This window comes from Schistocerca gregaria, chromosome 1 (assembly GCF_023897955.1).
Source record: "Schistocerca gregaria isolate iqSchGreg1 chromosome 1, iqSchGreg1.2, whole genome shotgun sequence".
NCBI lineage: Eukaryota > Metazoa > Arthropoda > Insecta > Orthoptera > Acrididae > Schistocerca > Schistocerca gregaria.
This window is the reverse complement of record NC_064920.1, coordinates 194,445,374-194,459,063: the sequence shown is the minus strand read 5'-3', so window position 1 is coordinate 194,459,063 and position 13,690 is coordinate 194,445,374. Positions and strand designations below refer to the sequence as shown.

General features: G+C 37.5%; 1 protein-coding gene across 2 annotated transcripts in view; it reads right to left on the bottom strand.

Moving 5' to 3' along the window:
* Positions 1-8,647: 8,647 nt before the first annotated feature.
* Positions 8,648-13,690, bottom strand: part of LOC126336530 (cohesin subunit SA-1) — a 141,204-nt gene continuing 136,161 nt past the window's right edge. For both annotated transcript variants that reach the window (XM_050000342.1, XM_050000330.1), the window contains one exon: positions 8,648-12,814. In XM_050000342.1, coding sequence (XP_049856299.1) covers positions 12,808-12,814 — 7 coding nt within the window. In that variant the 3' untranslated portion in view covers positions 8,648-12,807. The remainder of the gene's footprint in view (positions 12,815-13,690) is intronic.

Below are 13,690 nucleotides of genomic sequence, written 5' to 3'. Positions count from 1 at the left end.
TGCCAGTAGTATCATCATGGCTTGCAGGAGCTACACATGTGGATGGGTACACTGAGCAGAGAGGAAAGGGAAGGGAAGGTGATGGACCAAGAGAAATGGGATGGAGGAGATAGGGAGTATGGAGGAGGAAATAGATAGATAGAGATGGAAGGATGTGATGTACAGAGATGGTGGAGGAAGATGTGGACACGGAAAGGGTGGAGAGGAAATGTGTGTATTATATGTGTTGAATGCATGCACAAGTGAATCTGTGGAGTAGAGGCTATTATAACTATATTTTCATGTGCAGATGAGTAGATAGAATATAATGGTAAGTGAGATTGTCATTAGGTGTCTTGTGCTGCTACTTACCTCATGATGTGGTAAATGGGGGTACATGACATTCCATTTCTGCACAGCACTTTTTGAGAGAGTTGGCACATTACTGTGATATCCATGAAATGCCAAAAACAAGTTCTGGAACCCAAAGGTTTGAATGGTCTGTGTGGAGATGCAGCTGACAGAAGCATGATAGGATGCAAATCACAGCACTCGGTGGCTAGCCAGTCAGGTAGTTATGGAGACAACAGATTTAGCTGCAAAAATAGCATGTATTACAAAAAATATGTGCACATATATGTGCAGCAATGTCTTTCTGAGACGGAATAGACAAATTCAGATACCACATTTACTGTTTTAAAGCTCTGTTAAAGATGATTCTTAGGATATAAATACCCCATCTGCTATTTGTGTATTTTGGACATTACAGGCAAGCACTCTGCTACACATTAATCATCTCTTAACATAATTCACGTGATTAACACAAACTAAATTTCTGTTCTGGCAACACTATACATGATCTTGTAGTCCTGTAGTTTTATCATTTATCTGTAGTTCAAACTATAAACCCTACAGAAGTCATCATGTATTGAAGAAAAGGACAACTTCTAAGAAATACAACTTTCCAAATCTACATTATCCACAATACTTATTAAATATTGCATGGCTAAGCAAGAAGATACTGAAAGTTAACATCTAGAATGAACAACAAAATGCATATTCCCAATTTACCTTTAAGTGAACCTATAATTAAGTCTAAAGCAAACAAGATTTAAAAAGAATTTAGACATTCAAGATTTCAGTTATATTGTCGGTTGTCTGTTCTGGCTCCAAAAGACCTTCAGTTTCATTATTAGTTGCTTGTGGTTAAGCAAAGTTAATGAAACAGGAGTAAGAAACTAGTTCCACGAATTTGACCAACTGAGAGAAAAGTATGCCTTGTGAAATGTCTATGATAAGGATGAAACTAGATATTTTTTACAATCTTTTCCCAAATCATGTCCTTGAAATATAAGGTGACAAGTGCCATGGCAGAGCACATAATAAACATTGTTTAACTGTTGTATCAGTATGCAATACAGACGGCTATGATCTGTGGATAATTGGTAAATGTGAGAAACCACATTGTTTTAAGAAAATAAACATTGATTCTTTTGTTTGCACCTATTCCCATCATAAGACAGCTTGGAATGATGACTTATTGTTCCGTCTTTACTTTAATAATTGGATGGTGACTCAGAATAGCCTTGTTGTTCTAACAATAGACAAGTGTAAGTCCCACAACATAAATGATCTTAACTTAGCCGATCTAAAGTCTTATCACAAGAGGTTCAAGGTTCATGAGAGCTGCAATTCACATTGAAGAATAGGAGATAGAAATACTAAACTACAGTGCATCTACCTGCCAAGTAGTGTTACCACATTGGACACCCCAGAATGCTTTGCTGGTGACCAAGCTACCAGGCATTTTCATATCAATCTGCCAATATGCAATACACAGGATTTTCTTCACCAAAAAGTAATCTGAAAATATTTTTCCCTGTTTTTTCTAGTTACGGTACAGTAATTGATGTAAATATTTTTGCCTTCACATGTTCATTTTCTGTGTTATTGCTAACTGATGTTATAAATATGACTGATGTACCTGGTAACACTAAACCAGTGGTAATCAAGATGTGACCCACAGGCTGCATGCAACCCCAATCATGTATTTGTGCAGCCAGTGTTTTTATTTGAATAACCCTTTTTGGAGGATATCATAATTCAACTCTGGTTTTGCTTCTTTGTGTTAAATTTTCATTGCCTCCAGACTTCCTCCAACCTTCGAGACAGTCTATTTTCTTCCAGGATTTACTTTCTTTCCTGAAATCAGGCCTTCTGTGTTGCTTTTCTAAAAAGTATTCTCTTATCTATTATATTCATGCTAATACCTTTATCCACTTCAGTGAACCAAGTGGGTTTGTATTTGCTTAAGAAGTTGAAGAGCTGCTTGGCTAGTCTTATCTATCCAATAAGTGCGTCCATAAAACAGCATTCTTCTTTTCCTCATTACTTCAGTTAGCTTTTCCATTTTCTGATAAGGCTTTTTGCTTGATCTTAATTTCTATTCATCATTACTACACTATTACTTCAAGGTCCCAGTACTTTCCTTAATTCTTCTTTCATCTTTTGTCAATTTTTTTTTAAATCCCTGAATCTTGTTAGTTTAAGCGTTTCTGATGCATACAGTGTTTCAGGCCTTTTCCACTGTTTGATACTATCTTAGGTTTGTATTCAAGGACTTTTTTGTATACTGTACATGTTTTGTTATTGTTTAGAGTGTCCTTTCCATTTTATATATTCTATTTTGTAAGCAAATCTTTTCTTTTGTGTTGCTCGTTATTCATTCTCCTGGTTGTTTAAAACAGTTTGTTCTACATACTGTGTTTGTAATGATTCATGTTAATGTTACTTTACTCAAGTTTCTTCTGCCTGGTCCATTGATGAATGAATGTGAAATTTTCATGCTTCACAAAATTTATTCACATTGACAACCGAACTGCACACTCGTCTTGTAAACAAAACACTGACAGACTTCCACCAAAAGTGACTTCCACCTCCACCAAAAGTGACTTCCACCTCCACCAAAAGTGACTTCCACCTCCACCAAAAGTGACTTCCACCTCCACCAAAAGTGACTTCCACCTCCACCAAAAGTGACTTCCACCTCCACCAAAAGTGACTTCCACCTCCACCAAAAGTGACTTCCACCTCCACCAAAAGTGACTTCCACCAAAAGTGACTTCCACCAAAAATGACTTGTCACAGCATCGCCGCATTGTTTTGTATAGAATTTCAACAATATCTTCCAAAATAAAGCATTATTAATTTTGTGTTGATGTTGCAATTAAAATTTACAAAACATAAAGAAACTGATATTACAGCCGAATAAGGTATAAAATACAATTTTGAATGACAATCTTTTACAGTAATATCTTTATTTTTCCATGAGAAAATCATTCTGAACTTTAATTACAATAATGTCTCTCGTATTATTTTAGTTACGTAATTAATTACAGTTTGGGTTTGGTTACTAACATTGAATAGTAGTACAGAGTTCATGCTTTATCTGATTACATACACCAAATGCACAAATAAGGCCTCAAATTCTGGAAATTGGAAAACTGTGAGATGTAAACAATTGGAGACTTACAACTTCCTGGCAGATTAAAACTGTGTGCCCGACCGAGACTCGAACTCGCGACCTTTGCCTTTCGCGGGCAAGTGCTCTACCATCTGAGCTACCGAAGCCCGACTCACGCCCGGTACCCATAGCTTTACTTCTGCCAGTTTTGCAGGAGAGCTTCTGTAAAGTTTGAAAGGAGGAGACGAGATACTGACAGAAGTAAAGCTATGGGTACCAAGCGTGAGTCGTGCTTCGGTAGCTCAGATGGTAGAGCACTTGCCCGCGAAAGGCAAAGGTCCCAAGTTAAAGTCTCGGTCGGGCACACAGTTTTAATCTGCCAGGAAGTTGTAAGTCTCCAATTGTTTACATCTCACAGTTTTCCAATTTCCAGAATTTGAGGCCTTATTTGTGCATTTGGTGTATGTAATCACTTGCCCGATTAAGGGATCCGACATTCCACACTCCGATTCATAGAATGCATTTTGTTTTCTCCTTATAACGCCATCCTCCTGAGTGGTTCCTGCTGGAGATCCAGATAGGGAACTACTTTACCCATGATGTTGCCATTATAACGATACAGTAGAGCTGCATGTCCTTGGGGGAAAATTACGCCTTTAGTTTCCACTTGCTTTCAGCAGTTTGCAGTATCAGCGCAGCAAGGCCATTTTGGTTGGTGTTACAAGACCAGACCAGTCAATCATCCTGACTGTTGCCCCTGTAACTACTGAAAAGGCTGCTGCCCTCTTCAGGAACCCATGTTTGTCTGGCCTCTCACAGATACTCCTCCCCTTGTGGTTGCACATACACTACACCTATATATATTGCTACAGCACGCAAGCCTCCCACCAACAGCAAAGTCCATCGTTCATTGGGGGGCCTTGTGTATTTAATAAAGTGTAAACTTACTTTGGTCATTTAAATGCCGGTGCAGAAAGTCTTTCATTAACTGATTTGAATTCTACTATTCACACATTTCTGTGACAATGAAAGCTGTTCCATATTATGTGATATCAGGTGTTCCCCAGGGATATCAGGTATTCCCCAGGGAAGCGTCCTGGGACCTCTGCTGTTCCTGATCTATATAAATGACCTGGGTGACAATCTGAGCAGTTCTCTTAGATTGTTCGCAGATGATGCTGTAATTTACCGTCTAGTAAGGTCATCCGAAGACCAGTATCAGTTGCAAAGCGATTTAGAAAAGATTGCTGTATGGTCTGTCAGGTGACAGTTGACGCTAAATAACGAAAAGTGTGAGATGATCCACATGAGTTCCAAAAGAAATCCGTTGGAATTCGATTACTCGACAAATAGTACAATTCTCAAGGCTGTCAATTCAACTAAGTACCTGGGTGTTAAAATTACGAACAACTTCAGTTGGAAGGATCACATAGATAATATTGTTGGGTAGGCGAGCCAAAGGTTGCGTTTCATTGGCAGGACACTTAGAAGATGCAACAACTCCACTAAAGAGACAGCTTACACTACACTCGTTCGTCCTCTGTTAGAATATTGCTGCGTGGTGTGGTATCCTTACCAGGTGGGATTGACGGAGGACATCGAAAGGGTGCAAAAAAGGGCAGCTCGTTTTGTATTATCACGTTATAGGGGAGAGTGTGTGGCAGATATGATACACGAGTTGGGATGGAAGTCATTACAGCATAGATGTTTTTCTTCGCGGCGAGACCTTTTTACGAAATTTCAGTCACCAACTTTCTCTTCCGAATGCAAAAATATTTTGTTGAGCCCAACCTACATAGGCAGGAATGATCATCAAAATAAAATAAGAGAAATCAGAGCTCGAACAGAAATGTTCAGGTGTTCGTTTTTCCCGCTCGCTGTTCGGGAGTGGAATAGTAGAGAGATAGTATGAATGTGGTTCGATGAACCCTCTGCCAAGCACTTAAATGTGAATTGCAGAGTAGTCATGTAGATGTACATTTTTCATAACTCTTTGCCCTGGTTTTTCCAATAAATATCCTGAATCAAAATAATGTTCATCAGTACATCTTGTTTTTTGCCATGCTGTTATTTTTTCCTTTAGAAAGTATATTAATGTTTTATGTTTTCCTGTTTTTAATAGTGAATTTACATTAAAAGTGGCTAGGTAATTTAGTCAAATTAAGACAGGTGATGTTGCGGAAATTAGATTAGGAAATGAGATACTTAAAGTAGTAAAGGAGTTTTGCTATTTGGGGAGCAAAATAACTGATGATGGTCGAAGTAGAGAGGATATCAAATGTAGACTGGCAATGGCAAGGAAAGCGTTTCTGAAGAAGAGAAATTTGTTAACATCGAGTATAGATTTAAGTGTCAGGAAGTGGTTTCCGAAATTATTTGTTTGGAGTGTACCCAGGTATGGAAGTGAAACATCGATGATAACTAGTTTGGACAAGAAGAGAATAGAAGCTTTCGAAATGTAGTGCTACAGAAGAATGCTGAAGATTAGATGGGTAGATCATGTAACTAATGAGGAGGTATTGAATAGGATTGGGGAGAAGAGAAGTTTGTGGCACACTTAATTAGAAGCTTGGTAGGACATGTTCTGAGGCATCAAGGGATCACCAATTTAGCATCAGAGGGCAGCGTGGAGGGTAAAAATCGTAGAGGGAGACCAAGTGATGAATACACTGAACAGATTCAGAAGGATGTAGGTTGCAGTAGGTACTGGGAGATCAAGAAGCTTGCACAGGATGGAGTGGCATGGAGAGCTGCATCAAACCAGTCTCAGGACTGAAGACCACAACAACAACAATTTCTGTTTCAGTATTTGATTCTGTGTGTTTTTTGTTTAAAGTAGGTTTCAGAATGCTCCAACTCATTCATTCTTTGCACGATGTTGTTGTCCCCCCAGAATCTGAAAGCATACTTTTAATTTCCTTCAAAATGGGAGATTGGGTTTTCCCTGGTGTAAAATTTACAACTATGTGCCTCTCCATTGTTGACTGTTTCTTGAGTAAGGGGGGAAAAGAGTAAGGGCTGATAGCTCTGGGGAATATGTTATCAATCGCACCACTCCTGAACAGGTGCTGACCAGTTCACCACTTGTTTCATGTCAGACGCATCACATATTTTTCCTTGTCTTGTTTCTTCCGCTAGTTTCAAGGTCCATCCTTTCCACCTTCACTATACTGAGGAAGTCTTCACCATAACCCCACCATGGAGCCCTCACTTAATTTTAACTGATGATGGAGAACCCTACTGTGAGCTAAGTAAAGTTGACCACTTACCTCAGTGACAGACGTAAATAGTGTGGCCAGCCACTGTGGGGTTACAAGGTGTAAAAGGTGGAATATTTTACTGTTCTGGCAATTCATGGATATGCACATCACACACCCATCAGCTGCTATGGTATAAATTGACACAGAAGTAACATGAATTTGTCATTGTGCATTACAGAAGGAATCATCTTCAAATGTGGTATAATATTTATAGCAAGGAATATGAAATTAAATTACGGCTGCTATAATACAACACAATGAGCAGAGAAAGAATGACATTCAAAACATTTGTGACAGTGTCTTACATTGCATAATGCATTTAAATTTAAGTAAAATTCCTGTTATTAATCAGTTAGTCACCCCCTTACACAGAAAACACAAGAACACTTCGTTATTTGAATAAAATGTCATTATCACCTTGAGCTGATAGTAATATACTTTATTTACCTAGTTTGTCACATGAAAGTATTCACAAAATCATGTCAGGTGAAATTAAAATCTTATCGTCAGGTGATAGAACCAAGAATTATACACTGTTATCGTATCATAATATAAAGAATGTCATCAACCTATAAAAACTGCTTGGCAGTGTACTCACTCATTTTACAACTGTTATCAGCGTGAATTCTGTGAACCTCTCAAAAGTAAATGAACAGCTGATCAGTGTTTACTGGTCGTGTTCAACATTGATGAGCTGTTGTTGCCTCTGCGTGGTATTAACCTGTTCACATTGTTAACACAAATTATGCTTTTAACATGAATGAATACCGTACCCACAAAGAAGTTATTATAGACTGACAATGTAATTTATACGATGATGCAATGACAGTGTGTAATTCATGCTTCTATCACATGACGATAACCATTTTATATTTGCCTAATATGATGCTATGAATACTTTGATGAGCTTGACTGGTTGTGTAAATGAAGCATTTTACCAGTAGCTCAAGGCAGGTGTACATTTTCAAATATATAAATGCTGTGAGATACCACTTCCTGAACAAATAAATCACTATTAGGCAATTACATTGCAATGACTTCGAGGAAGTCGAGAGTGGCAGAAATCTGAAACAGGACAGTCAAGACGAAGTGTTCCTTACCATGTCAACTGTATTTGGGGGCCAGCAGACAATTCATTGCACACTTACCATAGCTAGTCTAATGGGGGCTCGTAACATAGTAACTTATGTATATTACCAATTAATAAGATGAATATATATGTGGCTCAAGGTGCAGTCAATGTTGGCTCTTGAGCAAAAAGTGAAGTCCATTGTTGTAAGACTTTTGTATCTTCGGAGATAAGTGAATAGTGGATACTATAGTGTTTGTTATTCAACAGTGAGTATCAACAATCACCATTTTTTATGAGAAATACATGGACCTTCATTCCACTGAGGCAGTCTTGAATCAATAAAGTGCAGACTGACCACATTACTGCAGCTAAAGCTATTTACGACAAAATAAATGTAATAAATAAAACTTTTGTCGGTTACAGCATATCAGTTGCACCAAAGAATTTTATTTCAGGCATTGTTAATCTCAAATTTTAATACTTCAATTTCAGGGACAAAATACTCTGCTTCATGTGTGTTCTACTAAAAGAGAAAGGGTGGTTAAAGGTTTTCGTTGCAGACAACACACTTTCCTGATACCCCGTGTAAGAAAAGTGTGTTGGTGAGGCTCACATATCCCAAAATTTAAAATGACTTACTGTCTCTCATGACCTCACTTTCATTGTTTAGTACTGGCTAGTGTCATGCCGACACTCCATATACTACATGATGAAACATATCTGTTGTGGAAATGACATCAACCAAACTGCTCATGTGCCAGCTGTAATGTTAGAAGTCCCCTGCTGTATTTATAATTACCAAGACAATATCAACAAACTAATTCATGAAATTGGTACACCGCACTTCCAAATTACTGGTTAAGTAAACAAGAATATTTTTATCTTCTTTTATTAAAATTATATTTACACACAAAAACTGTGTTACAATAATCAGAAAAATTACTAACAGTTGTTCACACATTCATTCATTCATTCATTCACACACACACTCTCTCTCTCTCTCTCTCTCTCTGCATATAGGACCATACTACTTCATGAAAAAAATATACATAAAATACTACAGTAGGCCTATCAAGCACGATCTGCAACAAACTCTCAATACTCATAATTACAATACAATCAGTCCTGCTAAAGCACACAATGAAGTCAAATTATGTCATTTTAAGTAACAGTTTTTACTTCCTGTACATGTATGTAAAACTGTATTGAATAGCTGGCACAGAGGAGGGGTGGGGGGACAGTCTGCTCACTAGGGTCTTGTTATTTTTGTACATAAACAGTAAGCACAGACTATGTACTACCCCACCACAATATTATTGCACTTTGCCTCCTAAGGCCATTATCGGAAAAATGTGGTGACGATACTTCCAAGAAGTACAGTCGTGACAAACGGAAAAACAATGGAACGTGAATGCTTTCTGGACAGTTGTGCATATCATAAGAAGTGGTTCAGCATGTCCTCGTGAAATAATATGATAAAAGATCACAGAAAGTTGACCAGGGCACAATTACTTCCAGGTGCAAAAATACTGTGGTCAACTAACAACAATCCAATTACAAATATTAAATGAATCTGATTCAAATTACTCATCCCATGATTTTCCACACAGTTTCACAAAAAAGAATGAAAATTTCACACTTAAGCTATGTATTCTTATACATAACTTTATAATTAGCCTATTGCATGTTACCCATATGATCACTCATTGAGGCGAAGAGAGATTTCCCAGATGAAGTATTTGCATCCATATATGTATGCTAATGTGTTTTCAAAAGTTATCACTCAAGTAAAAGTTGAGAAAGGTCCTAATTTTGCAAATGATACAACTTTTATATCTACTGGACCAGACAAAGTATTTGAGATATGTTGCATAAGAAAGGATTTTTCTTGCTAACAGGATTTTAGCACTATTTAGCAATGTTGCTCTCAAGCTTATAAATGGAAAGAGGAAGTCTTGAAGCTGAGTTCTTAAACAAATGTGTTGATGGATTCCTACCTGGGACTCTGCAAATAGGCTTACATTTTCATGAGAAGAGGAAGACTGGCTTTGAGTACTGCATGGACAGCAAGACCAGAAGAAGTAAACATCAGCTCCTGTGCCTGTGAATGATATACAACATGATAGTTTAGACCACTGGATAGTGTAGGGGCCTAAAGTGAAGACACAGACTTTGCTCTCGGGGATAGTCAACTGTACAATGTGTAGCTGTTCCGCACTTTGTAGCAAAAAGGAATTGTTTCACCACATTTCATGTAGAATAATGCAAAATGCAAATTTTTTCAGCCACAGGAGCAACAATGTAGTCCTTTTAATGCAGTCCCCGCACGCCTTCTGTGGGCAATGATTCTTATAGGTAACGTACTGTGTTTTGAAACATCATGAGGAAAATTGTTCACATAACCATATACACCTAATTTAAGTAACTTAACACTTTTTCTTTCCAATATTTCTGAGGGTGCAAAATAAATGGTTAAAATAATCAATTAATGAAACAGATATGGAGAGGGGTTGCATAGGAATGGATTTTTCTTGTTAACTCAATTTTAGAAGCAGCTGAAAGAAGAACAGGTTCAGAATCAACCATTACAAAAGAACTAATGTGTGTAATAAATCATGAAAAGGAACTTGCTAACATGATCAATGAAGTCTGGAAGAAAGCAACTTATGAAGGACCAAGAAGACAGTTTGAGTAACATACCACAATCACTTGGGCACATTATTGTTGTGGTTTTATTTATTTATTATTTTACAATTCACTGCCGATTAGTTTCAGCCAATTGCCATCATTAGAGTTGTTAAAATTGAACAAAATGTACTGTTACAATGCATGATTACATGCGAATAAAACATGTACCTTTCTATAGGTACCTGCACATTATAAGTAAAGCCTGGGCTGTGAGACCATGACTGGACTATCACCTGAATGCAGTTAGTGTGCAGCCCTTCCATCTGCTGAGTCACTAGGGGTGAGGGGTGGCAGGTCCCTTGCCCCCACACAACTTTAATCTCCGGGAAAGATCCCCGATATACTCATTCTGATAGTAGACCTGGGGCCACCCTGTAGGGAATCTAATGAGGAAAATTTCCCACCTTCCCCCTTACTCCAGCCTGGACTCTACTTCTCTACTCGCTAAACTGCCACAGCTACATTTGCAGCTGAGGCATGATATAATTACAAGGCACTTTGAATTGCAGGGTTTACATTAGGTGGCTTGAAATATTGTAGTTAATATTTCATACTGTATTGTAATACGTTTTGTTTCATTTCAACAGATCTGACAATGCTAACAGCTGAAACTGTGTGGTGTAAAAAATTAACACAGTTACAATCTACACTGAACACTGCAATTAAAATTTCCAATCCAAGCCAATAATACGTCTTAACAATGAAACTCCCATTATATGATGAACAAACTTACTTATAACTTTCATGTAGACAGTGGAACCACCCACTTTTGTTGGGGCTGGCAAAAAATGGTCACATATTTCTCATCACAATAATACCAAAAATTTCTGTAAGTTCGGAAATAAAGCTAGGCATGATACACTTAGCATGAACATTATAAACAAAATAAAAAATTCAGTTAACCTCTCATTTTCACACAAAATTTCACATAAACATTGTATGTTACACACAAACCGTACATTATAAAGAAATTATCCTGTAGCTTACAAGTTGCTCACCACCAGTGACACAAACAAATCAAGTTTTTTTCCTTTCTACAATATGAGGAAATACAAATATTATTTGCCACACGTGAACAGAGAAACTTATTTGTGTCGTTTGAATCACTGTCAAACAAAAAGCGTTTACAATTTTTGTACACTAACAAAATAATCATTGTGCATTAAAATACATACTTCCAGCTAATACTGTTAAATTTTATAATGCAAAGCACAAATGTACAGTTTACAAATTTTCAGTCAAAATTATTCCTCCCAATTCCTTCTTCAAGAATAAAAATTTTTCAATCTATTTCAAATCAGTTTTTGTTGAAATAGCTGTAGAGTACCGGCAATAGTGTCAGTGGTCCCTAGTATTTGGAAATTTGCTGATAATTCAAACACAATATCCACCTAGTTCCAAGAAAATACATTCCAATATTCTTACTTGATTTCTTCCTCTAATTGTCACAGTCTGTGTAATGTTCAGAATGTGGTGTTGACACTTAGGGATCTCTTTAGAACAGTACAATTAAGTATATACAACATAACACATGATCACTGCAGTAACATCACATTCAAAACAAACAACCCAAAAGCTTCAGTTAAGACAAATTACATACAAAAATATCCAACTATACACTATCCTGGAACATGTACAAAATTTATTTTACATGCTTTTCTCTCAGTCTTATATCACTATAGAAGAGAGGGCACAAATCTCACTATCGATAAGTTTCTAGTTTCAAAGAACTGGCACCATATGTTATTGTTTCCTACATGAAGGTAGCAATTTTCGAATACAGAATGGCCTGAAATTGCAGTATTTTTATGTTTGCAATTTAGTCAAATGAAATAATTCTCCACATACAGCTATAGAGCAACGGAACAATCACACAAGCTAGCAAGAGGAACTTTTAAACACTTTAGGAGGATAAATGGAACGAAAATAAATGCACTCTCCTAAAGCTTGATTTCACACATATGTTCAGCACCAGTTCCTGAAGAGTATTTCCTAGCCTTGTCGATGTAGCATTTGTTTACAACAAAAAGATCAGAAATGAAACATGTGGACTTGGTCCAAACTATACAAATACTATGATTAACTTCTAAAAATCACAGTTGTCACGTAAAGTTTATCTGCAATGGCAGAAGATGTAGGCACACAACTTGTTTTGCTTGATTACCAGCTATGCTGGGTACCGTCCAGTTGTAGAATGGTGTATCGTACAATCTGCAACCACTATTTGAAAATGGACTGAAGTCAGGCAGGATTCCTGCAATTGCCTTCACCCAATAACTGTAACACATCACCACTGTTACAGTGGACACATCACCCATGAAAATGGTAGTACATCCAACGGGTGATCAAAACCTGGAAAAAAAGAATAATATATTGAACTAAGGAGAAGTTTTCAAAGTGGTAGTATTTGTTCATATTTACTACAGCCTTTTCAATCAAGAATGTAGGGAATAAGGTCCACCCCATACGTGGGCTGATGATGGTAGAATTGCCCCCCCCCCCCCCTCCCCTCCTTTTCATTCAGAACAATTAGTGATTGAAAACTATCCTGCTGGGTAGCAATCACATGGATATTACAAGTGCAATTCATTCTGAACATCCAAAGCTAACACTGAAAAGACAGACAACATTAACACTTCATGGATGGAACCTGAATAGAACTCCAGCAGCAACAGTCAGACGAACTGCACCTGAGTCTTGCTCATGCTGTGCGCAAAAATTTGTAGCTGATATTGCACCTCCTGATCTCTGTTGGCAGCCGTGTAGGCTGCACTAGGAAGAGTCTCAGTACTGTCTTACTATGTACTTTTCATGTTCTAAATTGTCTGCACTCCACATCCATGTAAGTGCTTTGTAAGTTCCTACCCTGTGTTCAGCCCTCTACTGCTTTAATCTTTGTTGGCCCACTGCTTGTCTCTATACAGTTTTGACACCAGGAATTTTGGGGCTACTAATATCTTCCATGCCCTGGAAGTAGTAGTCTGTGAGTTGAGCTCAGTTCATGATCCTGATACCAAGCTCAGGTAAGTAATAACTTAAAGAAAATAATGTAGTGATGCTTTTGAAATAATGTATGGTCTAAATGAACATTCAAACAACTGAGATAGTAAAAATTATCACAAAAAGCGCAGCCAACTGGTGCCTGATGCAGCTCGTTGTGTGCCTTAATGTTTCATTATATAGCAAAGTATAGCAAATTGGGTGACTAGAGAGAGTCTCAAATGTGTT